Source organism: Thunnus thynnus, chromosome 11, assembly GCF_963924715.1.
Source record: "Thunnus thynnus chromosome 11, fThuThy2.1, whole genome shotgun sequence".
Taxonomy (NCBI): domain Eukaryota; kingdom Metazoa; phylum Chordata; class Actinopteri; order Scombriformes; family Scombridae; genus Thunnus; species Thunnus thynnus.
The window spans coordinates 13,500,484-13,526,758 of NC_089527.1; the positions used below are offsets into that span (position 1 = coordinate 13,500,484).

Below are 26,275 nucleotides of genomic sequence, written 5' to 3' on the forward strand. Positions count from 1 at the left end.
CTGAATCCCAAACCAAATCTGGGTTGTACTGTAACTTTCTAATAAGTACTACTTCTTCAAAAATATTTATATCACGCAGAGGAAAATACTTTATAGGAGGTGGCGAGGGCAGTATTTAGTTGTACTTATTTTTGTTCATAGTAAAATTAGCATTATTCGTTGTAAATTTACACTCCAGATATTACACATATTTTTCTTCAAGACATATGATAACAAAGATGCTCCTCACCAAGTCGCTCCCACCATCCGACACTCCCCACGTTAGTCTCACAGCTTAATCCAAACAGAAGTAATTAATATCTGAATATTATCAGTTTAGTTGTTGCGCCCTTTCAAACAGATGATGATCGGTGCGTTCACGGACAATCCGTGAAAAGGGTTGTCTTAACCTAGTTATGCTCAGCGCCTCAGACCGTCTTAGTCTGGAAAAAAACGAGTTTCTTTCCTTAAATTTCACAAATTTTACATGGAAAGCGTTAGCATGAATAAAGGCATGTGTGGCGTGAGATCTGTGTCAATGGCGTGAATCTCAGGTCAAAGTGTGAGACTTGGCAGCTCTGAATGTTAGCAGAAAATCAGAGTGTAAGTATTTTTCACAATTAATCATTTTAATATAACTTTTGCTTCACTTTATTACTACTTGTCATTCATCCACTGCTAATACTTTCTTGCTTTTAGTGACATTTTGATGAATTTTTAACCCTATAGCTGCCTCTTTACGTTTTTTTTCCGTGTAGACTCAAACATAGCGAGCTAGTTATTGATTATTTCGCGCCGTTCACTGTCATCAAAGAAATCTAACACAGAACAACTGAACTATTAAGTTACTACTAATAACTTAAATAGGCTAACTCATAACAATATTGGTAGGATACTCTTTTATTGTAACATTAGCTCGTATTCCTTTTATCTGTATAAATCTATGGTTAGTTAAACCTATAACTTTAGATTAATATTTAGTTTAGTGTCACATTTTTTGCTAATGTAGTTCTTGGCTAACTAGCTAGTTCGGTTAAGCTAGCTAGGTTAGTTTTCAAGTTTCTTCGTGCTTTAAAGTGAATTTTGCTTTGTCTTTTTCAATACAGTGGGTTCAGTGGTGATGATGATGGTGAGAGCAGCTTCCACAAATATTGGAAAGTACACTTTGACACATAAGTCTCAGCGTTATAAAAGGAGTCTTCACCGGCCCCTCGGAACCATCATGACCCGCAGCCGAGTGAAGAGCGGCGGCGACTTCTTCCAGAAACTCCCGTCAGAGGTGTTTCACATGATCCTGGACAGACTGTCTGGTAGGTGTAGACCGGCTTGCCTTATTATATGAAGTCTGAATTTGCTCTTCAAAATGTGCCTCATTTTAACACATTCATCTTTGGCTATATTTAAATAAAACTGTATAAAATTTCCCCACCATGAAAAGTAGCTGTGAACCAGTGGAAGATATTTAAACAGGTAGAAGTCAAGATTTAAATCTTCTACATATAAATTATATTTAAATAACACATCTTGTGCTAAAAACGTTTTGTGAAGACTTTTGCTGACTGGATCCCTTTGAACTTCATTACATAGAATAAGAAAATACCCCAGAATTTTAAAATTAGGGCTGCAACCAATGATTATTTTCATTATCGATTAATCTGCAGGTTATTTTCTCCATTTACTCAATAAAATGTCTATCGCTGTTTCCCAAAGGCCACGATACCATCTAAAATGCTTTGTTTTTTTTCACAACCACAAAGATATTCAGTTTACTGTCGCAGAGGTCTAAAGAAACCACAAAATATTCACATTTAAGAAGCTGCAGTCAGAGAATTTTAATATTTTTTCTTGAAAAAAAGACTCAAAATGATGAATTGATTATCTAAATAGTTGGCGATTAATTTTCTGTTGATCAATGAATCGTTGCAGCTCTAGTTAAAATCCTGAAATTTTGTACACTCACACTTGACAACTTGGCAACTATTACCAGCACACATGGGATGAAATTTCCATATATTAATTCACAGTTTAAGCAATTTGTTTTAACTGAAAAACAACAATTAGAAACACAATATTTTCGCTGGTGATATCGAGATTTGCATAGCATATACAGCCAATATGAAACCAAAAGTTTTGCATGTGTGTACAAAACATTATATCCATCTCTTCAGTTTAAAAACCACCTTTAGGACATTTTCTAGAGTTGTCCCCTCAGCTGCTCTCAACAGATAAATTTAGTAAAGCAATCTCTGCTTTTCAAGTCCTGATTACTTATACTGGAACAAAATATGAATCAAAAATACATTTCAAGTTCAGATTTGAACTCAGAAAGGTTTATTCATACACATATTTGATTAATGACACTGTATGTGTTTGCCAGTGCTGGAGATCAGTGTGTTCAGCATGGTGTCCAAGGAAATCACTCGTTATGTTGTGGACTATATCAACACCCTGGCGTGGAAGAATAAAATGATCATCCAAAGCTTTCACCACTCCACCTGCCATGAACAGACATCCACTATTGAACACTACAGAGACCTGGGTAAGCTGAATGTATATTTTAATGAATATTTTGCTATTCACAGTATATATGAGGAATTTATTACTGAAAGCCTGTTGATCTGTATTAGTCACATTGCTGATAGCCTCTCCCTACACATTAATAATCACCACACACTACCAGGGATAACCTGGCAACTGTTTTCCATTTTTTTGGTAATGTGTTTTTCTGTTCAATGTCTCAGGTTTACTGTTCAAGAGATGTACCCTGTTGCTACCAACAAAGGACAGGTTAAAGTTTATCTTTAGCAAGTTTTCACAGGTAAGAAAAGGAGTTAATCATGCATATCTTATGTTTCTCTATATTTTGGAGACGTGCAATTTACAACTTCATTATACATATTTTGTAGGGATAAACAATATAGGAAAAATGTTGCAATATTTTGTATTTTTGATATTCATAAAAAGTTGCATAACTGCATATGTGCAACTTTTAGCTTCTGTTGTTCCAACTAGACAGAAAGACAAATACTACCATTTAAAAACTCCATCATCATCATCATCTGTTTAAAAACCAAACACTTCCAAACAACAGATGTAGCACTTGTTCCCCCAGAAATTATTTTGTCTTCTTCACTCATTTTGATAGTTAGTTGAAAAGACACAGGGCTCTGTAGCATGCTAAACAGATCAGCTCATTTTGAGATTGATCATGATTGGCCATTTGCTGTGTTGGTACAGTAGAAAAGTACCCAAAATGACACCAGGCTAAATAATTTTATTTATCATAACAACCAGGCTGTTTGTCTTAAGACTAGTAATAAAATAGCTAAATTATCTAATTTTATTTTATTTTTTTTACCAAGCAGAAACACATTTTTTATAGTGCACCATGGTGGATCTAATCTGCCTAGTTGTATGACATACAGTACAGTGACTGTTGCACATGTGTGTACATTGCAGTGTTGTTGCTGTAATAATATGTTGTTAAGTCCTAATATCTATTGACCTTGACACATAGTATTGATCTCATGAAATTGTCCATTGATCTGTTTCAGGTCCCCTGCTTCATGTTAGAGCAGTGCTCAGCACCAGACTGCATTGGCTTCTCCAGCTACGGAGTCTTCCTCCAGGTGAAAGCCCTCGTATAAAGACTGAAAATTACATAAGAAAGTGAAATTTGAAATCAGCCACAGCTAAGGGTAGATGAACACAAAATGATTGCTTGCAGAGTTAATGGAGCTCAAACTTAATTTCTTTCTTGAAAAGATCATCTTTTTAGTAAGAAATACTAACAACCTTTAGTTGCAGTCTGGTAAAATTACACGATGAAGATCAAAAGCAGTGATGTAGACTGTAGAAAATGCTTTTAAATCTATTTTACTGACAGATGAGTTTGCTTCGGAGTGTCTGTTTTTGCCGTGCTGCCAGCCAAATTTCCCAGCGGGGACAATTAAGACGGAACTACTTTTCTATGGCTCTGTGAAGTTTGCTCCTTACAGCTAATCTTTTATCTGAATTTTGGCTGCATAATGCTGCATTGCACACTCAGTCACACCTTTATAATATGTAATCATGTAAGACACCTGCTGTATGCAATAAAATATGATCCTGAAACACTTAAAAAACTAAACTTCAGCTGGAAACTATTAAGCTTTTGTCACAAGGTTGAGAAGTCAGTAGGCATATCACTGACCTAACATTTTTCATTTTCAATTTAGTCCTTTTATGATCTTTCTGCCTCATCTCTGTGCCTAAGAAACATTTTAGCCAGGAAATATGAATCTTTTCTGTTATTAAAAATGTTAACGTATGTTCTGTTGATTGCTCTACAGACACTAATCGCAGGATGGGATGAGCTTGAGTGCCACAGAGTGTTCATCTTCCTGTGTGACCTCACAAACCTACAGCAAAAAACGGAGTCAGTCATCAGTGGAAAACCAGGTGTTTGTTGCTGTAAAAAATGTTTCCCTCTATGTCTACAGGACATTTTTCTTTCTGTTAAAGACACCATGTGTTGTTGAGCTCGTAGGACTTGTTGTTATCCCTTACAATAATCAGCACTCCCTTCATTTCTTGAGCGGCGGTTGATAAGCCCACGACACCTCCAGAGGGCTCAACGGCTACACCTGGCGTCCCAGGTGTGACCCCGTAGGGCCCGTCAGTAAACTCCCATCTCTTTCAGGAGCCCGGTGGTTGATTTGGACACAAAACCTCTGCAGCCCGACTCTGCTGGGAGCACTTGTGCTCTCTGCACTGCTTCAGCTGCTATGTGTGTGTACTTCAACCTTTTTCGTTTATACACTTCACTTACTGCAGCCTCCCAAGGCACAGCTAGCTCTACGATGAATAGGGACCTCTGTAAGGTAGACCACAAGACCAGGTCTGACCTGAGATTCATTGTCATGATCTCTGCTGCTGGTCTAGATCCACCTGCATCTTCCAGTCATGGGCTTTGTCCAGCAGGCTTGATTCCTTCCTTGTAGTTGGAAGCTTTGAGAGTTGTCCTGCAGTTTTTTGTGGTTATTGTGTATTTCAAATCATTCTGATGGTATGTTTTTGTTTGTAGAAAAATTAGACAATCACAGTAAAAGTTGGTGCAGTCTGTTTTGCTGTTCATTTTAGTTTCCAGTGAGGTTAGCGACATGCATGGGCCTCTGAGATGGTGTCATATCCGAATAGTTACAAAAACCACAACAAAGAAGAGAGTGGGTTGATAGCAGTGCAGCGGGCTAAAGTGGGAGTGACTATCTAGACAGCCTGTTATTAACTCAGGGCCTTTTACTGTAGACACAATAACAATTAACAATAAAACAAATAATAAAACATTTGGTAATTTTCTTGTTTGTCTCTGTCTGTCCTCAGGGGTGAGGTGGTACCAGGAGCTGCAGCTCCGTCTTTTCTGCCGTCAGGTATTCTTGGACCCCTGGCCAAACCGGCCGGATTGTCAGTTCTGGTTAATGCAGCTCCTGAAGCCTTGGCCGATGGTCAGCCAGGCACACTTACTGTTCATCCTCTACGGACCACTGCTGCCTGAGGGTAAGACAACTTTTATACATACAGTTAATAAAACAATCACTTGATAATTTGATAATGAATTTGATATTTGATTAAACCGTACAACTATCGATTTATACAACTACAGTACAAGTGTTGAGTAGTTAGGAGTAAAGCATAGAAATGGGTTGTATTATGAGACCAAAATAAACCACCTACATGTTGGCTTGAATTTCCAAGTATTCTGCTTGTTTGTTTTTTTCATAGAAATGAGCTATAGTGTGACACAGACTTCTCTCCTCCATGCAGGCACCATCAGTTGGCAGGATCTAGTGGAGAGGGGGCTGCCTCACAGTGCTCTGTGGGACCTGGCCAGGGCCATCCTTCTGCTCTTCAGCAAAGTAGAAGTCAAAGGCTGGACCACTGACTCGATGCTGGCAATTTTGGAGGAGCTTATTGGTATCATTCTTCAAATGTCAAAAACCCCCAGATAGACACATAGTGAGAATACAGACCCCCAGGTGGTTGATAAGAAGATATGAAACTAAGACAAAGAGTCCTCTAGGGAAGAAGATTTCTTTGTTAATGATTTAGTATTGAAGAACTGGACAAGTCTTGAAACATTTTAAGCTAACTAAGCTAAAAATTCTCACAAACAAGCTGAGTGGTGCTTATTTTGTCAGGATGAAAATACTGGATGAAAAGCAAGCCAAGAAATTGATGTTGTAGATTAACTGAGCTGATTTTAGACTTGGTTGTCCTCCTCCTCCTCCTCCTCATCCGCAGTTATTCCTCAGCCCTGGCATGTGGAGAATGTGGCTCGTCTCTTGGTGCTGTGTGGCAGCAATCTCTGCTACACTGTTCTGGCCAGCAAGGCCCTCAACGGACGAATCCTTGAGATATCGAGACTCATCGTCTACATCATACTGGTGAGAGTACTAGTTATTTTATCATCAGCTGACTTCAGGTTAAGCCTCATTATGATTTGGTATATCGGGCCATTATCGGCTTTTATTTGAGAATAAGATATTGGTGGGCAAATCTAATTATAGATTTTATGTAGATGATGCAGTTAGACAACATATTTATTGTACAGTTGATTAATATTACATTAAACATAGATTCAGGACAAGTGTGCTCGAGGCAGATAATAAAATAAGTCATCTCCTATTGCTTTGCCTTGAAAATTGTGATTCCTATTTCCATGTCTGCTTATTCCTGTTAAGTGTCATGGAGCTGGAGCCTTTCCCAGAATGCATTAGGCAGAGGGCAGGTTGAATAGATGACCTGTCCACAACAAGAAAACGTAATCTTTTTCTGAACAATGGGAGAAAAAAAAAATTCCGATTGGGTGAAAACATTGTTTCTGAATTTCCAAATAATTGCTCTATTAATGTTGACATTAATGATTCACTGCTAAAAAAATCTTGTAATCGGCCTTGTTACTGCTCCTCATGTGTGAATGAACATGAGGAGCCACTTGTGCTGTCCATGGTGCTGATTTTGATTAATTATTCTGTTATTTAATTAGAAATGTCAGCATCAGCCTTCAAAAACTGCAAAGTGCTTGATACAATAATGGAGAGAGTATTTTCTCTCTATTAACAGTGTGTGCAATTGTTTCCCCTAACTGGATTTTATTATATGCTTCATTTCCTTGATCTTGTATTGCAGTTTTTTTTTTTAAATTTTGCAAATTTAAGCTTAATTTAATCAGGCAGTTTCATTGAGATTAAGATCTTTATTCAAGGAGAGACCTGAGAACAGCAGACAGAAACAACTACACAATAAACAAGGGATTAATAAAAACACTTACAAGAATCACTGTGCACAATATCAGGGCCTAGGATCTGACACACCTTATTAAAATGATTGTTAACTTATAATTATATTAATTAAAGCTATGACAACCTTTGCTCTGTGAAAAAGGTTTTTTCTGTACGGCTTCATTCTTCATTCTCAGGTGTGTGAGAAGGACGGCTATCACATGAGCTGGGCGGTAAAGTTAGTACAGCAGATCTGCAAAGTCTTCAGCACGGCTCCTGAAAAGTTCTGCTTCATCCAACATCTGGAGAACATGTTTTCAGAGGTCACCAGGGAGATCTTTGAGTTTTCTGTCACAGGTAAATTGGGGCAGCTTTCTGGAGTGTAAATTTAATTTCATAAACTTTTTTAGTCTTGTTTTGACACTAAAAAAAAATCATCTTTACACGGGCTGGAACATGAACCTATGGGGAAAATGGTTGTTTGCATCAGGTAATATAATACAGTAATATTGTGATATTATAATCATAAAAGTATGAAGAAACAATAACTACAGAATTTAGATGGTGAACCAAAACAGCTCTCTGCTTACCTCCAGGGTGCCTCTGATTCTAATTAAATAGAAAAAAAGTCATGAATACCATCATGTGTTTCCAGGAAACCATCTCGAAGACAGGGAGACTTTCCAGACTTTGTGTATCCTCCTGGACTCCAGTGCTCGCTTCCATACTAAATTCCTCTACATGTTCCTCAAGTAGGAATGATGCAGATTACAAGTTACAATGTGCGGAAGACAAAATAAAGAGATGTTGGGGAAGAAACAAAATGTCAATAATGAACAGGGTTAGCTAAAGAAGTGAATGTGAGAGCGAGTGATGGAGCTTTGCAACAAGAACAGGATTAACAGACACGGTAGCCTTTGGAAGTTCAGAGAAATCCGAGGACGAATGTGGTTCACTGCCTGCTATAAATATCACTTTGTTGGTTGAAAATAGAGCTGTTTAATTGCCACGCTTTGGTTACACAGCTTGGTTATTTATACACATTTTATACTGTATTTTTCTCAAAGTTTTAAAAATCTTGTTCTCCCTAAACCATTTTGGGTGTAATTTTAATACTAACAGAATTTAATATTTATTCATTAATAGCAACAATATACACTATTTATTATTTATTCATATTGAAGCTCTCTATGTAAATGTAGTTGTGATACAATATGGTTGTTTTTGTATTATTGATTAAAATTGATATTTTGAATTTACACTTTTTTTTGTTGTAAAGTTTTGGAGATTAAAGCAGTATTTTGTGGCTGACCTCTTACAAAAACACAAACACAGCACGCACTCAGCAAATAACAAGCTTTTTATTACCTTCCAGGTATTACAACAATCAGCATTGACAGAATTTTCCCCACAAAATGAATATAACATGTGACATACAGTGGAATAAAAAAGAAACAGGTTAAAATAAAAATGTTTAAACGTTACTGTGCGCAGAGCAGTGTTAAGGATATTTTCAGGTTAGAGTAGGTTGTTCAAGCTGCATGTTATGGAGCCCCCAAAGTCTCAAAAAGATATATATAGATAATATTTATTTATCTTGTCCAAACAAGATAAAAAAATATAATTTTTCAGAACTTGTGGGGCTTTGTAGTGTTTTCACATTTGTGTTCATAACGATGTATCACATGGCTAACTGTTACTGGGAGCTTTAAATAATCACTTTACAGAGTAGTCATATACAAATAATACTATTAGCAGGATTTTTTTTTTAAAGAAACAAAGTGTAGCACGCGATGAAAGGACTAGGCTATTTGACATAGAATTTTAAGGCCTACAACATCAAGTGTGATGAACACAGGTGACGAATCAGATCCAGTTATCACATCCCTCTGTCCATCGTCACAGGCGCTTCAGTCGTTCATGTGGTCGCTGTTTTGATATGATCTGGTAGAAGAAGAAAAAAACTAAAAGATGTAAAAAAAAAAAACAGAATCCAGGAAGTCTTGCTGAATATTTGTCCTAAAGTGGCGCAGAAAAAAAACTAAGGCACTCTGTCTTCAGTTGAAATAATAGCCTACATTTATTCTTTGAGCATAGGCGATCAAACAGAAAAGATGTATAAGAATCATATAAGATATATAACTTTATCTGTGCTTTACTACCTGATCTACAGTATAAAAGGTTTATATATGTGTTCAAACTGTACACACACATGCAAGACGATGGCAACTGTGTCAATAAAGTCAGAGAGGGTCCCATGGGAAGTAAAATCTGGAAATTTACACAAGCTTTACATTTAAATGGGACAAGGGAAGATTGAAAATAACTGAACAATCTACAATATATGGGACACAAGACCCTATTTGGACAGGAGTTATTTCTGTAGATGAGGTTGAGATGAATATTTTAATATTATGTTTATGGTTAGGTCCAGAGTGCATAAATGTGTGATTTTTATCTCTACCAACTGTTTGACAAGTTTGTTCAGCCTCTCATGATTTAAGTCCCGTCCAGAAAGACACAGAAGCTGCGTCCCAAACATTACACACAAGCAGGTTTCGAATATGTAGTGTATTCACACTGGAAAAATGTCAAATACTCAGAACTGTTGCTATAAATTCTTAATTTGTTAATTGTCTACTGTTGTTGGACACTTTCCTCCCACAATGCAATGCACAAAGGAAATGGAGGAGCTACTCATAGCTGAACAAAATGAAGTAATAGTGGATGTTGGTGAAACGGCACCAGGAACACCTCAGAAAATGAAAAACAACTTGAATTTTGATTAAACATTTTTTCTCTCTTTGTTAGGTTGGTATTTTGAAGTTGCAGTTTGATTGCCTTTGCATGGCGCACATATTGCATAATTTCCTGCCTGAGTTTTTTTTTTTTCTTGTGTACTAACTGCAAACAAACTTTAACAATTAGTACATAGTATATCCTTTATACAACTAGTGTGTAACAAGGAACTGGGACAGAGCTTACAATCTACCACCACAATCACTTCACATATTGACATGACAGAGCTTGATGATACTCACTGTGCAATTTGTTCTATGGGTATGAAAAAAAGACAGGACGCAGTGAGTCACTGAAATTGTAATTCTCAGCACAATGACACATGACACGCCTGTTCTTTCTTTCGGCCCAGTGTGACATTTTTATTAAAATGTACTAAACAGACATATTTACCATGTAGCCAGTCCAACCCCTCCTGTAGGCCCTCTCCTTTGATAGCATTGCTGGCGCTGAGAAATAAAAGGAGATGTTGAGAAGTTAATCTCTTTGTGGCCCACATTCACTTTCTCATGACTTTTCAAGGAGCCCGGATGACTAAACCAGTCTATCTCTTAATCCATCCGCCTTCCGTCTGTCTAATGAGTAAACAAGGTGAAAAACAACAACTGTGTAGATATTTTAAAATAACTGTTGCTGTGCTTCCCGATAATGTTTAACCTATGAGCTGGGGAGAAGGACAAATAAGCAGACATTGGAAACAGACCAGGAGGTAACTGACGAGTAAACACACCTGGTCACGTTAGTGTTTACTTTAAGCTGTAACTTTGTACAATTCAATTCAATTTTTCAATTCAGTGGGCTGTATTGGCATGAAAATTCGAGAACAATGTTGCCAAAGGAAAATATAATTTGTCCAAATATTTGGACAGTATAAAATAACAATAATATGAACATTAACACAACATTAAAATGTATATATGTATACACAGTATATCCGATGCATATGGGCTTGGCTCAGTTCAGTCACTTTAATTCAAGTGTGGTTCCTTGAATGATTCCTGTAGCAAATGACTTTACAATGCTTAGACTTTGTCTGCCTTCGCTTAGATAAACATCATCAGGTGGTCACATGCATGTAACAGCATTAGTGCAGGATTGTATGTATGACCAGAGCATTGTAAATGAGAAACACAGGAAGGATGAAGAAAGGGACAGTGTGCAGTCAGTTTAGAGAAATCTGACAGATATATTACCAGATGTGCCAGGGTTTGTCTTTGATGTTCTCCAAAGACAACATCTGTGAGACCTTGACAGTAGACATGGCGTCCTGCAGATCCATCTTGTTAGCAAAGAACAACACTGGTATCTTTTTGCTGCTGATATCTGGACAGTAAAACAGGACCAGCACATCATCAGCCAACAGTATAAAACAGATAAAAATTTGGACTGAAGTATCATCAGATAGTTTGTGTAGATATATAGTATCTTTAAATGTCATTATTGTCTTAAAATAATACATCAAAAGTTAATTTTGGACCATGTGCCATGATGGTAGGTTTTCATTCAGGTATGCTAAACTAATGTAGACTTTCACTGGACAAGACACACAAACACTTAGCCTTCCATGCCACATGATTTAACATGCCTAATTAAGACAATGTGACTGAAAACCAGAACCTCTAATACTAATAATAATGCCAGTAAAATAGATTAATTTGTATTTTCATGGTATCTGATCCAAATGTTTACTAAAAACAGCAACATTTCTATCATTTCACAGATGAACAATATGACCCCTGAAGACTTTACAGATACTGTTATAAAAGGCCTTATGTCTTTTCATTTTGTCATATAATATTTTTTGCAGAGATTAGAACGAATAGTATCCTGTGATGTCATTAAAAATGATGAAGACACTATTGCAGTTACCTTCATGCTTGAGAAGAGTATCTAACTCCTCTTTGGCAACAACCATTCTCAGTTTGTCACCGCTGTCAATGACAAATATGATGGCATGGCTTTCTCTGAGGACGACGAGAGAAGAAGTTTTAATTCAGACATATTTACATGTTTTAAAACTGAGTCGTGATGGGCATGTTGTGTGTGTTGTGTGTGTGTGTGTGTGTATTTCATACTTGTAATAATGCTCCCATAGGTTTCTGTATCTGCTCTGCCCAGACATATCAAAGACTGTAAAGGACAGGCTGCGTGCAGAGAGAGAGAGAGAGGAAGAATAGCTCAGAATGATACATACTGATACATGAGCCATTTGAATTTCATAACTATTAACTAGTCAAAAAGTGATAAACAAAACATAAATATCTATAAAATTCTACCTTGAACTCTTGAACTTTTCAATGTTGAAGCCAATTGTTGGGACTATTTCTTGTGCCTGGGTCTGCATGCACCCACACACACACAGAGACATGCATGCACACACAAACACACAAAAGCAGACAAGTAGCGGCAAAAGTATGTCAAAAAGGAAATAGTGTAAGGAAAGTATGATATGGGCTTTACCTGACTAACATGTTTCCACTCCTGTGACAATGGGCCTAAATGATTCGAATTCTGAAAACAAGCAATCAGTAAATGATTGCATCCCAAATCCCCAAATGTCAAGGAACAAGAACATTTCTGTTTAAGCGTGTAAAAAAGTTTGTATAACCACATGGCAGCACTAGATACACAAATCCCTCTCAATTCAACAATAATCTTTTGAACAAAATTTAAAAAAAAAAGAACTCACAATCAGCCCCGTCTACTTACATTCGTCGGTTTCAGTTGGTTGATGATGGTAGTTTTGCCGCTGTTGTCCAGTCCCAAACATAAGACGTTGACCTCTTTCTTCCTCAGGCCAAGCCAGCTCGTCAGTTTATCCAGCAGTCCCATTAGACTCAATTCACACTACACTCATTTAAATACTTAACACATCACCCCATAGATGGTCTGATTGCGGGAAATTAAACCTACTAGATTTGAAAAATCTCATGAAAGCAAACAATAAAGATAAACATAGCTGCGAATAGTGTGTCTCCAGTAATTGCTGTGAATAGTGCCGCCTGGGCATCGCAGCTTGTGACAGGTAATCCTATTAGGGAGATTTAAGCTCTGTGAACCACCCGGTGACCTGACCATGGAGTATGGAGCTTCCCAGGCCCCCCATGTTGATGCATTTGATTTATTACTCTAAAACCATACCTCTCTGAAGGGCCCCCTCTTGCTTTGGGCTCCTTGAGGGCGCATACACACATAAACACAACAGCAGCGGCAGCAGCTTATCCTCTGTATCTTCTGCTCCTAAAATAATTGGAGCCACTCTCTCAATCTGTTGTACACACTAATTCAACCCATCTGTGAAAGAGTGTTGTTGTAGGTCTAAAATTAATTGGAAATAAAATGCACAAACAAAAGTGACAGCAAAATAAGGCAGAGGTTGTGGTCACTATAAACTCGTATACCAACATATGGTAAGCTCTGGAGATTGAGCTATAATGGGGAAATGTGTTTTAACAAGGGAGTTGAGGCAATTGTCTTTGAAAGTTGTTTTTGCTGTCTCAGGTCAAATTTGCATAATGTAAAATTTTGAACTTTTCACTTGGCACCTCTGGAGATGGTCAATGGTCCAACAGCTCCATCTTTTGGTATTAGTCATGTGTACAATGTTATAACAATAATATACATTACATTTTGGTTTTATCACCTTGGTAAGCACTTTAACATATGTTTTTAAAAAACTATAAGTCAAGCTTATATTATTATTATTATATTTTGGAGAACAGAAAAACATTGACTTTCTATGACGAAAGAAGGCTCTGATCCACTGATGTAGTGGTAAATAAAATGTTGAGTGCAACTTTGGTGACGTATAATTTTAGTACTCAAAACAACATTTCATAGCCTAAAAGATGTAAGACAGTCTTCATTTGAATCATCTCTGCTTTGATTCACTTCACTGTTCCTAAGTTAAAAATCGAAACCATATGAAATGAGCAGTCAACCACCAGAACTGTTCATCTTTATTTGCAAATAAATATTCGCTGTAACTGCCTCTTACAGTGTGCAAGATCTACAACATCTCTTTGGAAATTATAGAAAAATAAAATTAATAAGAATAAGAATTATAAGTATACTTGTACTTTGTACAAAAGAACGTTCTAACATTGCTCAGCAGTAGAACATGCTAAACAAACAGCATCTGATATTCTCCATATCCTGTAGAGGGATGGTGACCGTGAGCGGGTGTGTGCAAATATATGCGTGTATGTGTGTCTGCTTGGATTTTGTGCGTGCACCTTTTCTACTCCCGAAGGCCTGGATGCATAACTACACTGTGACCGAAAGTCACAGTTCTCTAGATCCAGTTTGCCTTCAACATTTATCACCGAGCCTGTTTGTAATAAAAACATAGCTGTAGTGGGCGGTCGTTCTCTTGAATATGGATTACAACTTAATCTAATGGATAGGTCCCTTGATTCCAATGAAACGTATGAACTACTCTAATGTGTTTCCGTATTGCCTGATTAACGGACTGTAAGGCATTCTGTGTGTATGTATGTCTGCGTGTGTGTGTTACTGTTGATGTTAGAGTGACACATGATGAGTTGTGATGCTGCTGTTTATGTTCACTTTCTTTCTGCCGCCCTTTAAGTTCTCTGCCAGAGGGCTCTGTCCTAAACACACAAGACTACTGCCTTTCTTACCGGTTTGCATCAACCGGGTTTTAGCTACTTCTGCTGCCTCGACTAACTAGTTATATCCTGCAGCACTGCCTATTCACCGTTGACTTAGAGAATGGAGAAAAAACATTGATTTCAATGGCAAATGTCTGGCAACATGACATCAACTACTGCAGATCCAACAGTTTTCATTTCAGACTACATTTATGTACACTTCATTCCCATACTGCCACAAATATTGTGCCACAACCTTTACATGATCACACTGTAAGAACAGACTGGGCTAGAATCACTCAAATCCGTCTCAGTTGCTTTGAATCTGAGACAGACTGTCCTGCTCTGACATCTTGGATGAGCTGAAACGTCCCAGAAGGTCAAACCACTGCCTGTATTAGTGTGTGTACAGCCAAAGAAACAGTGAATGCATACAAAAGGATTTCAACTATATCTGAAGAACCATATAAGTCCATGTTACATTTTTAGACAATTTCAAACATCTCCTATCTATATCTAAGTTCTGTGAACATTCATATGTTAAGACAGTGGAGGTTGTGTACTGTCAGGCAACGTATAACATTCACAATCCAAATAACTCGAGCTTATTATACAACTGTGAGTCCACACTAGCTGTTAAAAACTGTCAGAATAGACTTGTATGGTTATTCATCTGAAGGCAACGGATCCAGTTGTACAAGCTTAGCATGTGACAGTAAAAAACAGGTGGATGGTGTTGTGTGAGCCTCATGTTTATAAGTCAATCATTGCACAATTCTTCGTCTCTCTCTGAGATACTGAGGTGACTGCATAATACTGTATTGCTGATTTGGATAAAAATCTTAAATAAATAAAACATTTTAAATAAGATCCAAATTTACTAGGGCTTTCACAAACAGGACTGCACATATATAGATATTAGGTTATGATAATAATTATTGATTAATTGTCTATACACTTAAACATTCAAGAAATCTCCATAACTTGCTTCACACTTCTTTCTTCAAGTATTAGTGTACCAGATTCTCTGGAGAGAGGGTAACTAAAGCAATGCAAATAATACCTTTGTAATAAATTATCAAACTCCAAAATAAAAAATAGTGAGGATATCTTTTCAAAGGACAAAACTTTTCGATTGCACACCCAATAGCAGCTACATGAGCACATAACTCAGAGCGAGAAAAGAACAAAGAAAAGAATCAAAAGATTCAGTAAATTACGTTTGCAAATCTACATCTCTAGATATTTTTGCTCCACACACAAAGTACTGCTGCTGCAACAAGGCATTACATTCCCCTAAGTGAGGGCCTGGGCCAGTCTTTAAAGTCTATCAGGCTGTCTTGTAATAGTCTGGCAGAACCAGGTATACTGGGTAAGGGGTGTATAGTAGAAAAAAGTCTGTTACTACTTGATGTGAGGGAGACCAGGGGGCAGTCTGCTGTGAGAGTCTGTCCGATGACCTCCTTAAACAGACTTTACTGGCTGTATGACGGGTTAAGACTCAGGCACAGGCTGTAGACTGTCTGTATTATGGTCTAGACTTCACTTCCGTCTTGTCCATCAATCTGTCCATCCCAGGTTGTGTTAAAGGGTGTCCTCATACATGGAAACCCTTCTCCTGTTCGTGCATTAGCTGAAGACGAAGGGTCTGTACGCTGCTGATGATCCGCCTCTGGTGGCCGATCAGCTCCACCCCAATACGCCTCACATCTCTAGGCCAAGAGGGGAAACACAAACACACACACACAAGGCACACTATAACGACTATAACTCACTGACCACATTCATTCCCCAGCTCTCCTCAGAGACCACAGAGTCACATAATGAGTCACTCATTAAAACAGCTGAGTGAGGACGATCAAAATTAGATCATTGAAGTACTTCCCTCATTATGTAAGAACATGTGAAAGAAAAGGTTGGGAATTTGACCTTTTCACACACTGTCACGAGTTAATTAAACACAACTTTTCAGTCACAGGCCTTCATCACACGTGAAACATCACACGTGAAACAACACGTCCTTATATTAAAGCCACAGGCTGTATGAACCAATCAACCACAGGAGGGTAAATGGACTTACCTTGGGAGGCAGCTGGATTCGCAAGATCACTACATCACAAGATCACGTGAGAATCCATCTTGTCAGGCTTCAAGCTATGCACTTGTATCTGAACCATCGGTGGTTTGGACCAATCAGTGTCCTATGAGGATTCTTGCGTGATCTCCCAATCCAGCTGCCTCACAAGTTAAGATGGTGATAGACGGTGATCGACAGATGGTTCATCCAATCACCTGCCAAGTATTTGTTGAAAGTGCTTGCCCTTTCCAAACAGTTTCCAAGGACGACTTCTCAGATGGTTCTGTGTAACAAACCATCTGGCACATCAGGTTATAAATGGACAATGGCAAAAAAAAAAGGATAAGATGTTTTTAATTTTATATACACATCTACCTAGCAGGTGTGCATTAGAAAACACCTAGTTTGTAGGTAAGGACGTTCAAGGACCTGATGAAGTCATGTGTACACTTGAAATAGAATCAAATAATCCAAGTAATTATTAAAGAGGACATATCATGCACATTTCCAGGTCTATGGTTTTAAACTGGGGCTCTACTGGAATATCTTTGCATGATTTACAGCTAAAAAAACCCCTTATTTATCTTATACTGGCCCTTTATGCCGCCCCTCAGTTCAGCCTCTGTCTCAAACAGGCCATTTTAGCTCCTGTCTCTTTAAGCCCCTCCTCCTGATGAGCCCACTCTGTTCCGATTGGTTAGCTTCCATTACTTTCATTTCACTACTTTTCCTCATTCTTTACTCAAAATGTCAACTTCTCAAACACATCTGGGCATGTTGAAGCCCAACTACGATCTAAAATATGAGGACAAGCTGACGTCAGGTTCCAGTAGAAAAACTAGAAAAAAATGTCACTAACGAAGCCTTCGAGGCAGGTTGTAGCCTGGGTCTTTTGACTTGCAGGAAGCATTTCTACATGTGTTAACCTCAGGTTTTGGAACTTGGACACAGATATCCGACATCAAAACAGTATATAAATAACAGAAAACCAAAAAAAGCATAATATGTCCCCTTTAATGATTGTAGTAATCAGCAATTCTGTGGCTTGTGAGGGACAGATTCAAAAAAAGAATAGTCACAATTGAAGCAGCAGAGGCCAAGATGGGTCAAACTCCAAAAAACTTGATCCTACACTCCCTACCTGGCAGTGTTTTTCATTTTATTTCATCTCAGACCCTCCCTACTTAAACACCCACATCTGGTGTGGAAACGGAGTGGTATGGAATAGTATAGTTTCAAGGTGAAACTGATCACATCATCAGGGTTATTTTTTTAGACTTTAGAGAGCTCCCTCCAGAGCCACGCAGGACAGTCACAGGCTGAAGAGTACTTCACAGTACAATTGGTTGAGTATATTTTTAAATCACCACTCCTGCTAAAAAGATAAGTCCTGTCTGGTTTCATGCCATTTCACAATGGTTATATTTTGGCTCCTCTACTCACTCAATACTCATCCTCGCCACAGAATCCAATGTGTTGTAGCCTGCTGCCATGAAGTTGCTCTTGTACTGACTCATCTTGATGGAGTCCAGCCAGTCGCCAATGGAGATGAACATTGGGTAGTCTATTTCCTCCCCCGGAGACTCTGGTAAACTGATGCAATCAGAAACCCAGTTAATGTCAGATTCTGCGAATATTTTCAAAGCATCTCAGAGTTGGAAAACTGGCTTAACTGGTCTAAAGTTCTCAAACTGATACATATTTGGTCCTGCTTTCAAGTAAAAGTCTTTATCATCTTTCTTAACCAAGGGAAGTCTCATTATGTTTTATTCTTTAATGTAACTAAAATAACTCTCAAGTCCTACTGTGAGTTAAGAGTACTCTCAGTTTAACTTTGACATATCCTGAGATGCTTGACAAATGGTAATTTCAGCTCACAGTGCATCTACATTTCATGCATTAAATCATATAAGCAACTCTTGAGTACTGTACCTCTGAATGTCCTCCACCAGTGGCAGCAGGCTGCTAGGATTGCGGATCAGTTTATCCAAGAAGGAGACAACATCGGTGAATTTGGGCCGATGACTCCTCTCCTTCTGCCAGCAGTGCAGCATCAGTTGATGCAGGGCGACGGGGCAGCCCATTGGCGCAGGTAGCCGGTAGCCTTCCTCAATGGACAGAATCACCTGGTGAGACAATGCAATGAACGTGATAAAGGACAGCTGCTGTGTAAGAATTTAATTCTTTTGGAAACTGATCTATTTGCCTATAAAGCTGGTTAGAGATCTGTATTGTGTATCATAACACATTTACTCATGATTCAAAACCCTTTCAGCAGCAGCTTTAGCTTCCATTAGAGCAGCTACCCACCCAAAACCCCATAGAAACTGTGTCTGTACCCCGACCACTTAAATTAATTAAATCAACAGTAAACAGAGGAGGAGTTATACATAAAAAACCTAATAAAAAATAACACCACCACTGCAGTAGTAAAACAAAATATGAGAATTAAATGTGGACTCTTAAACATTGGATCTCTGTCATCTAAAGCTATATTAATAACAATCTAATATCAGATTATCATATTGATTTATTTTTGTCTTACTGAAACCTGGCTGTTTCATGAAGAATATGTCAGCCTAAATGAATCCAACTCCCCCCACTCATATTAATAATCACATTCCTTGAGACACCGGCTTAGCTGTTGATTGCCTGACACAGGCATGCAGCACGCTCTCATGCACACACTGAATGACAGGCACAAAGAGAGGGCCAGTAAAAATGGATATGTTTTGATGGTCCACCAGCCCAAAACGTATTTTTTGATGGCCCACCAGGATTTGCCCAAGTATGCCCATACACCACTGGCTGTAACCTAGTGTTGCAGCTGTAAAACGGTGGATAAAATGTTTTGAGCATCACACAACCCCTGCGAAATGACTGATCAGAATTTGATCAGTTTGGTCCGATAACATTTGGAAAGTTTAAAAGAGCCACATGATTAACGGCCAGCCAGCGTGGGAATGTTGTGTCTGATTTAAAAACTCTATATACTGTGAAATACAGAGAGATTTATCTGTCAGTGATAGGCTTAATCAACACTGTGTGAACTCATTTGGCAAGGGCTTGAATGTAACAGACATTCATTTATATGTAAAAGTTCCACATTGCAGGTTTAAAGTAGCTGTAATTAAACCTCTTCTTAAAAAGCCTGCTCTTGATTCAGGCTATTTAGCCAATTAGACCCATATATTAACTTCCTTTTCTCTCTAAGATCTTTGAGAAAGAAGTTGCCAAAAAATTGTGTGACTTTCTACATAACAATAGTTTATTTGAGGACTTTCAGCCAGGATTTAGAGTGCACCATAGCACAGAGACAGAACTGGTGAAATTGCATCGGACAAAGGACTTCTCTCTATACTTGTCTTGTTAGATCTTAGTGCTGCATTTGACGCAATTGACCATCACATGCTATTACAGAGACTGGAACATTTAATAGGCATTAAAGGAACTGCATTAAGCTGGTTTAAATCCTATTTATCAGATCGATTTCAGTTTGTACATGTTGACGATGAATCCTGCATGCACACAAAAGTTAGACACAGAGTTCCACAAGGTTCTGTGCTTGGAGCAGTACTATTCACTTTATATATGCTTGCTTTAGGTAATACTATTAGGAAGCACTCCATACATGTTCATTGCTATGCAGATGATACACAATTATATTTATCAATGAAGCCAGATCAGTTAACTAAACTTCAAGCATGCCTTAAGGACATATAGACCTGGATGACCTGCAAAACTGAAGTTATTTTGCTTGGCCCTAGAAGCACATTATCTAATGATACAGCAGGTACTCTAGATGGCATTGCCCTGGCCTCCAGCACCACCGTGAGGAATCTGGGAGTTATCTTTGATCAGGATATATCCTTTAACTCCCACATAAAACAAATTTCAAAGACTGCCTCTTTTCACTTATGTAATATGGCAAAAATCAGGCACATCCTGTCTCAAAAAGATACAGAAAAACTAGTTCACACATTTGTTACTTCTAGGCTGGATTATTGCATGTCTTTATTATCAGGCTGCCCCAACCAGTCTCTAAAGACTCTCCAGCTGGTCCAGAATGCAGCTGCACATGTACTGACAAAAACTAGGAAAAAATTCAATATTTCTCCCATTTTAGCTTCTCTGCACTAGCTCCCTGTAAAATCCTCCTCACCTACAAAGCCCTTAATCGTCAGGTACCATCATATCTTAAAGAGCTTATAGTACCCTATTATCCCACAAGAACACTGCGCTCCCAGAATGTAGGCTTGCTTGTGGTTCCTAGAGTTTCTAAAAGTAGAAAGGGAGGCAGAACCTTCAGCTATCAGGCTCCTCTCCTGTGGAACCATCTAGATTCGGTCCGTTTAAGAGTAGGCTTAAAACTTTCCTTCTTGATAAAACTTACAGATAGGGCCAGCCCAGGTTTGCCTTGGACCAGCCCCTAGTTACGCTGCTATAGGCCTAGACTACCGGGGGACTTCCCATGATGCACTGAGGTCCTCTCTCCTCCTCCCCCTCTCCATCTGTACACATTCATGTACCATTAATGCATGTTACTATCTTGGCATCTTTCCTGGAGTTTTGTGCTTTCTTGTCTCACAGGAGACTTTTGGCTGCAGATCGTCTGCTGTTCGCTTGGTCCATCTTGACCCCCACTGTTACTGCTATTATTATTAGTCATATTTCCATTATTATTATTGTTGTTATTGTTATTATTGTTGTTGCTGTGCTTCTCTGTGTCTCTCTCTCCCCTCTCCCTTTCCCCCCTCTCTCTCAAGCCAACCGGTCAGGGCCGATAGCTGCCCACCTAGAGCCCGGTTCTGCTCAAGGTTCCTTCCTGTTAAAGAGGAGTTTTTCCTTGCTGCTGTCGCAAAGTGCTTCTGTTGTGATTTGGTGCTATATCAATAAAACTGACTTGACTTGATTTACACTGCTGTTTCCCTATGATCTTGCAGACTGCAGCAGACCAAGACGAGATGTGCAGAGCAGACAAACACAATAAACCCACCGAATAACATAGCATTATTTGGCATTATATGGATTTGCATGTAAAGTCTGAGTATCAGGCTGCACTCACAAAACTCTCTAGGGCTGTGAGGTTGTCCTACTTTTGAAATGCTGGAAAAATTCTCAGTGTTATGATGTTTTCTATGAATGTTTCACATAAAGTGAATGGTAAGTTGTAGCACCAAGCCTCAGAATACTGTAAATGGTGAACTTGAACACTCAGTTTTGAAAAATTAAACCAAATTACAGCAATTAATTGTATACTTCATACTATAATTTATTGTGTATTGCTTTACACTTCACATATATCTGCTAAGCAGGGGAGATTTACAGTTATATGCAGACTCAACTTGTAGAATAGTGTTAAAACAATAGAATGACAGTGTCACCTTGGGAATACCGAGGATACATAAAATGCCTTTCTAACCAGTCTGCAGCAAAGAGATGGATTACCAACTTAATGCTACAATGTGAAACAGAGAAATAACTGATGAAGAGAACAAATCAATAAAGGAAATAATAGGAAGCATCATCTTATTTAAGGCTTTTTGTAAGTTTGTATTATTTCCCATAACATCCTCCTTGGATGTTTGTCGTGTATTGCAAATCAGTTTGAACTTGATCAGTATGCATCAGTGAATTCCCAAACATACAAACCTGAGCTGATGGTAAGTATTAGCCCCCATACAATAGATCTCTTTATCATATCTATGGGTCTGTGGAAAAGCAGAGAACCATGTATCTTTGTAGGGAGCTGTGATAAGTGGCTGACCAGGATAAGGTGGTTTTAGGCTGGTTGAGGCTGCAGCAGACTGCAGCTTGGCTGGCCTTTTGCCTTGGAAAGCACTTCTAAGCAATTCCCAAACAACACAAATCCTCCCCAAACCCTGGGACCTTAGTGAATGTGTATGTGTATGGGTGCATGTGAGTCTGTGTGTGCGTGTGTGTGTAAGGGGTTGAAGGGATTACCGTGGAGCTTTCACACTCAGCAGAGAGAGGGATGGATCTGCTTCCTCCATGGCCATTCCAATCCCTGACCACAGCCCAGGGATCAGCAGGTTGCTCAGCCACACTGAATCCACAGCTTTAAACTCCCCCTCTAGTGGATCAAAGTCCACTGAACCTCTGACCTTTGCTGCTCTTTTCCTCTCCCTCTCACTCATCATTTTCATCCTTTTGGTGAATCTCACCAGGATTTCTGTTTCCTCCCCTCTCTCTCCCTCTTTCTGAGGTCGGTTTTTGATGGGAGGAGGTTAAAGATTTTAACAGATCTAATGGAATATAAATGCAGAAGTCAATACTGATGCGTGTTGTCGTGTTCAGGTAAGAGGATCAGGCTTGTTAGGGGAATGTTTGTATAAGCATCCCCTAAGAACAATTAGTGAGATACAGTACTTTTGAGCATTTCACCTAAAGTAACAGCTCATTCAGAAATGAAAATAAACTCATTCTCTAATTACTTTGCTTTATTAGTTTAAACATTAGCAATATTTATATGTTTAATGCAGCTTTGTCAACCCTCCAAGCCAGGAATTGCTTCTCTAAACATCTGAAAATGACAATAAAATATGACTAAAGAGCTCATGCAGGATAATCCACTTGTTTAAGACTGCACCATGGATCTAAATTAAGTCCATCCAGTGCTGCCCTCAATTAGCTATATAATTATTGTAATTACAGGTAGCCCATGCATAAAGTAGGAAAATTGGATGCACTGCAGCCATGGTAATTTGGGGGATTTATTTCATGAAGAAAGGTTTTACACATATTACACATGATGGATTATTTAAGGCTGATTCTGATAGATTAATTATCTTAATTGACTAAAAAATAAATAAAAATAAAATGAGATTTATAATTCTCTACCAGAATTGCATCCCTGACAGTGTAGAGAGGCATTTGAAACATTCTGACCATAACGTAGGGAGATATAAAGTAAAACATAATTTTATGTGAAAAGAGCAGCTCATAGTGACAAACCTCAGAGTCTTATAGCTTATTGTTTTCATTTTCCAGCCCACAGCTTTACTGTTGCTCTCACCACCCTAATCAACCTTGTTTCTAGCCACAGCAGGCAGCTGTTAAGTGACTTTCTAATGATCAGAGGTGAGTATTTACCAGTTAGAGTGAGATATATAGAGTGAGGTATTTCCCTCATGAGTTGGTGGTGAGAAAAACAGTTAGAATAAGACTCGACACCAAACAAATAATAATGTTGCTCTGTATCTGTTTAAATAGGCAACTGTTTGCAATATCAACTTTTAATGTGCAATATGTCAGTAATGTGTTTACACTTTGTCTTCTGCTGCCCCCAAGTGGCTAAAAATCAGTTAATGCAGGTACATTTACCTTGGTTAGTGGCCTGTTAAAAATATCTGGTTGGATTCTTTCTGGAAGAAATTAGAATAATTTATATTGAAATTTTATTTAATTTACTTGTCAGGGACCTATGGTACTGTAACCCTATAACATACTATTTTCTGAAATAGCCACCATGTGTCTACTTTGTTTAATATGACTAAAAGTGTCTTGAATATATAACAGATTGCAGCACATGCAAGATTTACAAACTTGGTAGCAGATGATTTACAGATTAAGTCAACAAGTCCTCAGAGCTTTGTGATTGAAGAGGGAGATAATGAGGTAATCATACAGACATCAAAAAGATTAATTTCATGGTTCTAACGTGCAGTTTCAGATTGTAATTTTATATGTACTGTATTTTTCCTTACAACATGAATACAATACTCACATCCTGATTGGACATCTCCCAATATGGCCGCTCTCCATATGACATCACTTCCCACATAACAATGCCATAACTCCACGCATCACTGGCCGAGGAGAACTTCCTGTATGAGATGGCCTCAGGTGCCGTCCATCGGATGGGGATCTTACCACCCTGTTCACACACACAAAATATAAATAAAGGCACACACACACACACACACACACACTTTGCAATTCTGCATCCTTAAATCAACCAACATTTCCATCTTTATCGCCTTATTTGCACCCAACCTAACTTCGCCTTACGTCTCCTCTCCTCTCCACTGGATTTCAACCGGACTCTTGTGGAGCAGAAAGCTAAACTTGGAATCATAAACACAGCAATTCCTCCACACAATAACCTCAATACAGACCAGGAAATGGAGGTCACTGTGAGCTCAGACAGATTTACAGAACAGCGTCTTTTCAGGATAAGAGTTTTTGAAGTTTTGCTATCTATAGCAGCTTCATCTTTCACTGGATGAGAGAAGGCAAAAAGAAAAAATTGAGACAGTCAGTCTCAAGTTTGTCCTTCCACCTTGAAGGTTCCATATTCAAGATGCTATGTCCATTTTCCAGAACTGCTTATCATTGTTCGGATGGAAAAGCAGTGCAGTGCAGAGTAACTAAAACTAAAAAAAATAGGTTGATGGCTTCCCATACAAGTTCAGGACTAAGTCTGCAACACTTATATCTGCCTCAAAAAGCAAATGAAAAATTCAATCTAACCCCAGACTGGTGCCTTTACTGAGGAGGTAAGAATGTGTTTCCTGGTATGAAATAGAACAGGATTCATTCAGCTTTGTTAAAACCTTAGAGGTTTGAGTTTTAAGGGGTCAGGCGTACCGTTGTGGTGTAAGCAGCCTCCGGGTCATCCTCCAGGACTCGGGACAGGCCGAAATCTGACACTTTGCACACCAGGTTGCTGTTGACCAGGATGTTTCGAGCTGCCAGATCTCTGTGAACGTAGCCCATGTCTGACAGATACTTCATGCCCGAGGCGATGCCACGCAGCATGCCAACCAACTGGATGACAGTGAAGTGGCCATCATGTTGCTGACAGGGAGAGCAGGATATGGAGAAAAATTAAATGACAGAGAAGGAGTCATTGAAAGAAAAACAGAGACAGCACACACAATGGGAGAGAAAAAGGTCTATAAAGATGGATAGCAAAAACAATACAACAAAGGGATGACACTGACAAAAACATAATGGTATGTATTGAGCAATAGATATTATAGTGAAATACTTCAGTGGTTTTTAGACAGGAAAGAAATTTGTTTTTTCCAGATCTAAGCTGGCAGTTTATTGACAGGACTGCAGTAAATATGGTCACCATTTCAGCTTCTTTGGAGCCAAAACAGAGATGAAGTTGAAGTGCCTGCAAGGCTTTAAAATGATCTGATTAACAAAGGCACGCAAGGGCAGTCTTGTTTTTACAGACTAAGGCAAAAGCCTTCATATATTAAGCTTTTCTTTCTTTGTTTGTTTCCCACATAAAATACCACCAGAGGCCAGAAACAGACACGATCTCACTTGAGTTGTCTGGTCACTGCAACACTCACCCTTAGAAATGAATCCAGTGATCCATTTTCCATGTATTCCACCACAATCATCACAGGTCTGCCTGCAAACACACAAACACAACACACATCCTTTATTTCTTTAGATATTATTTTCATGATATTACACTGAAGGACAGTCTGCACTGGAGGGTAAAAGACAAGACAGAAGAGATGTGATAGAACTGGAATAAGACTAACAGTGTACCCAGTATGCCACAA

At 38.6% G+C, this 26,275-nt stretch overlaps 3 protein-coding genes and 1 long non-coding RNA gene across 5 annotated transcripts in view; 2 read left to right on the plus strand and 2 right to left on the minus strand.

Annotated features, from left to right (window-relative positions):
- The first annotated feature begins 134 nt into the window (after positions 1 to 134).
- Positions 135 to 8,438, plus strand: LOC137192500 (F-box only protein 47-like). Its single transcript, XM_067603250.1, has 11 exons — positions 135 to 582; positions 1,086 to 1,289; positions 2,357 to 2,518; positions 2,721 to 2,797; positions 3,534 to 3,608; positions 4,311 to 4,419; positions 5,341 to 5,514; positions 5,782 to 5,931; positions 6,259 to 6,401; positions 7,436 to 7,595; positions 7,894 to 8,438. Exons 2-11 carry the CDS (start codon positions 1,100 to 1,102, stop codon positions 7,992 to 7,994), a joined length of 1,341 nt encoding a protein of 446 aa, XP_067459351.1. The 5' UTR covers positions 135 to 582; positions 1,086 to 1,099; the 3' UTR covers positions 7,995 to 8,438.
- Positions 8,439 to 8,585: 147 nt separating this feature from the next.
- Positions 8,586 to 13,874, minus strand: LOC137192502 (ADP-ribosylation factor-like protein 6). 2 transcript variants are annotated; one of them, XM_067603254.1, is made up of 8 exons: positions 12,747 to 13,874; positions 12,498 to 12,548; positions 12,314 to 12,375; positions 12,113 to 12,181; positions 11,907 to 12,001; positions 11,231 to 11,360; positions 10,431 to 10,486; positions 8,586 to 9,182 (listed from the first exon to the last, which is right to left on the minus strand). In XM_067603254.1, exons 1-8 carry the CDS (start codon positions 12,867 to 12,869, stop codon positions 9,157 to 9,159), a joined length of 612 nt encoding a protein of 203 aa, XP_067459355.1. In that variant the 5' UTR covers positions 12,870 to 13,874; the 3' UTR covers positions 8,586 to 9,156. The 2 variants fall into 2 exon arrangements, with proteins under 2 accessions (XP_067459355.1, XP_067459356.1); XM_067603255.1 differs by lacking the exon at positions 12,498 to 12,548.
- On the plus strand, positions 9,110 to 10,518 carry LOC137192507 (uncharacterized). The gene is made up of 2 exons (XR_010930581.1): positions 9,110 to 9,185; positions 10,421 to 10,518. It is a non-coding gene; the product is annotated as an uncharacterized lncRNA (long non-coding RNA).
- Positions 13,875 to 13,981: 107 nt separating the features above from the next.
- Positions 13,982 to 26,275, minus strand: part of epha6 (eph receptor A6) — a 200,124-nt gene continuing 187,830 nt past the window's right edge. Inside the window, exons 12-17 of the mRNA XM_067603256.1 lie at positions 26,057 to 26,118; positions 25,338 to 25,547; positions 24,475 to 24,624; positions 18,660 to 18,853; positions 18,171 to 18,320; positions 13,982 to 16,362 (exon numbers count right to left, since the gene is read on the minus strand). Coding sequence (XP_067459357.1) covers positions 16,248 to 16,362; positions 18,171 to 18,320; positions 18,660 to 18,853; positions 24,475 to 24,624; positions 25,338 to 25,547; positions 26,057 to 26,118 — 881 coding nt within the window. The 3' untranslated portion in view covers positions 13,982 to 16,247. The remainder of the gene's footprint in view (positions 16,363 to 18,170; positions 18,321 to 18,659; positions 18,854 to 24,474; positions 24,625 to 25,337; positions 25,548 to 26,056; positions 26,119 to 26,275) is intronic.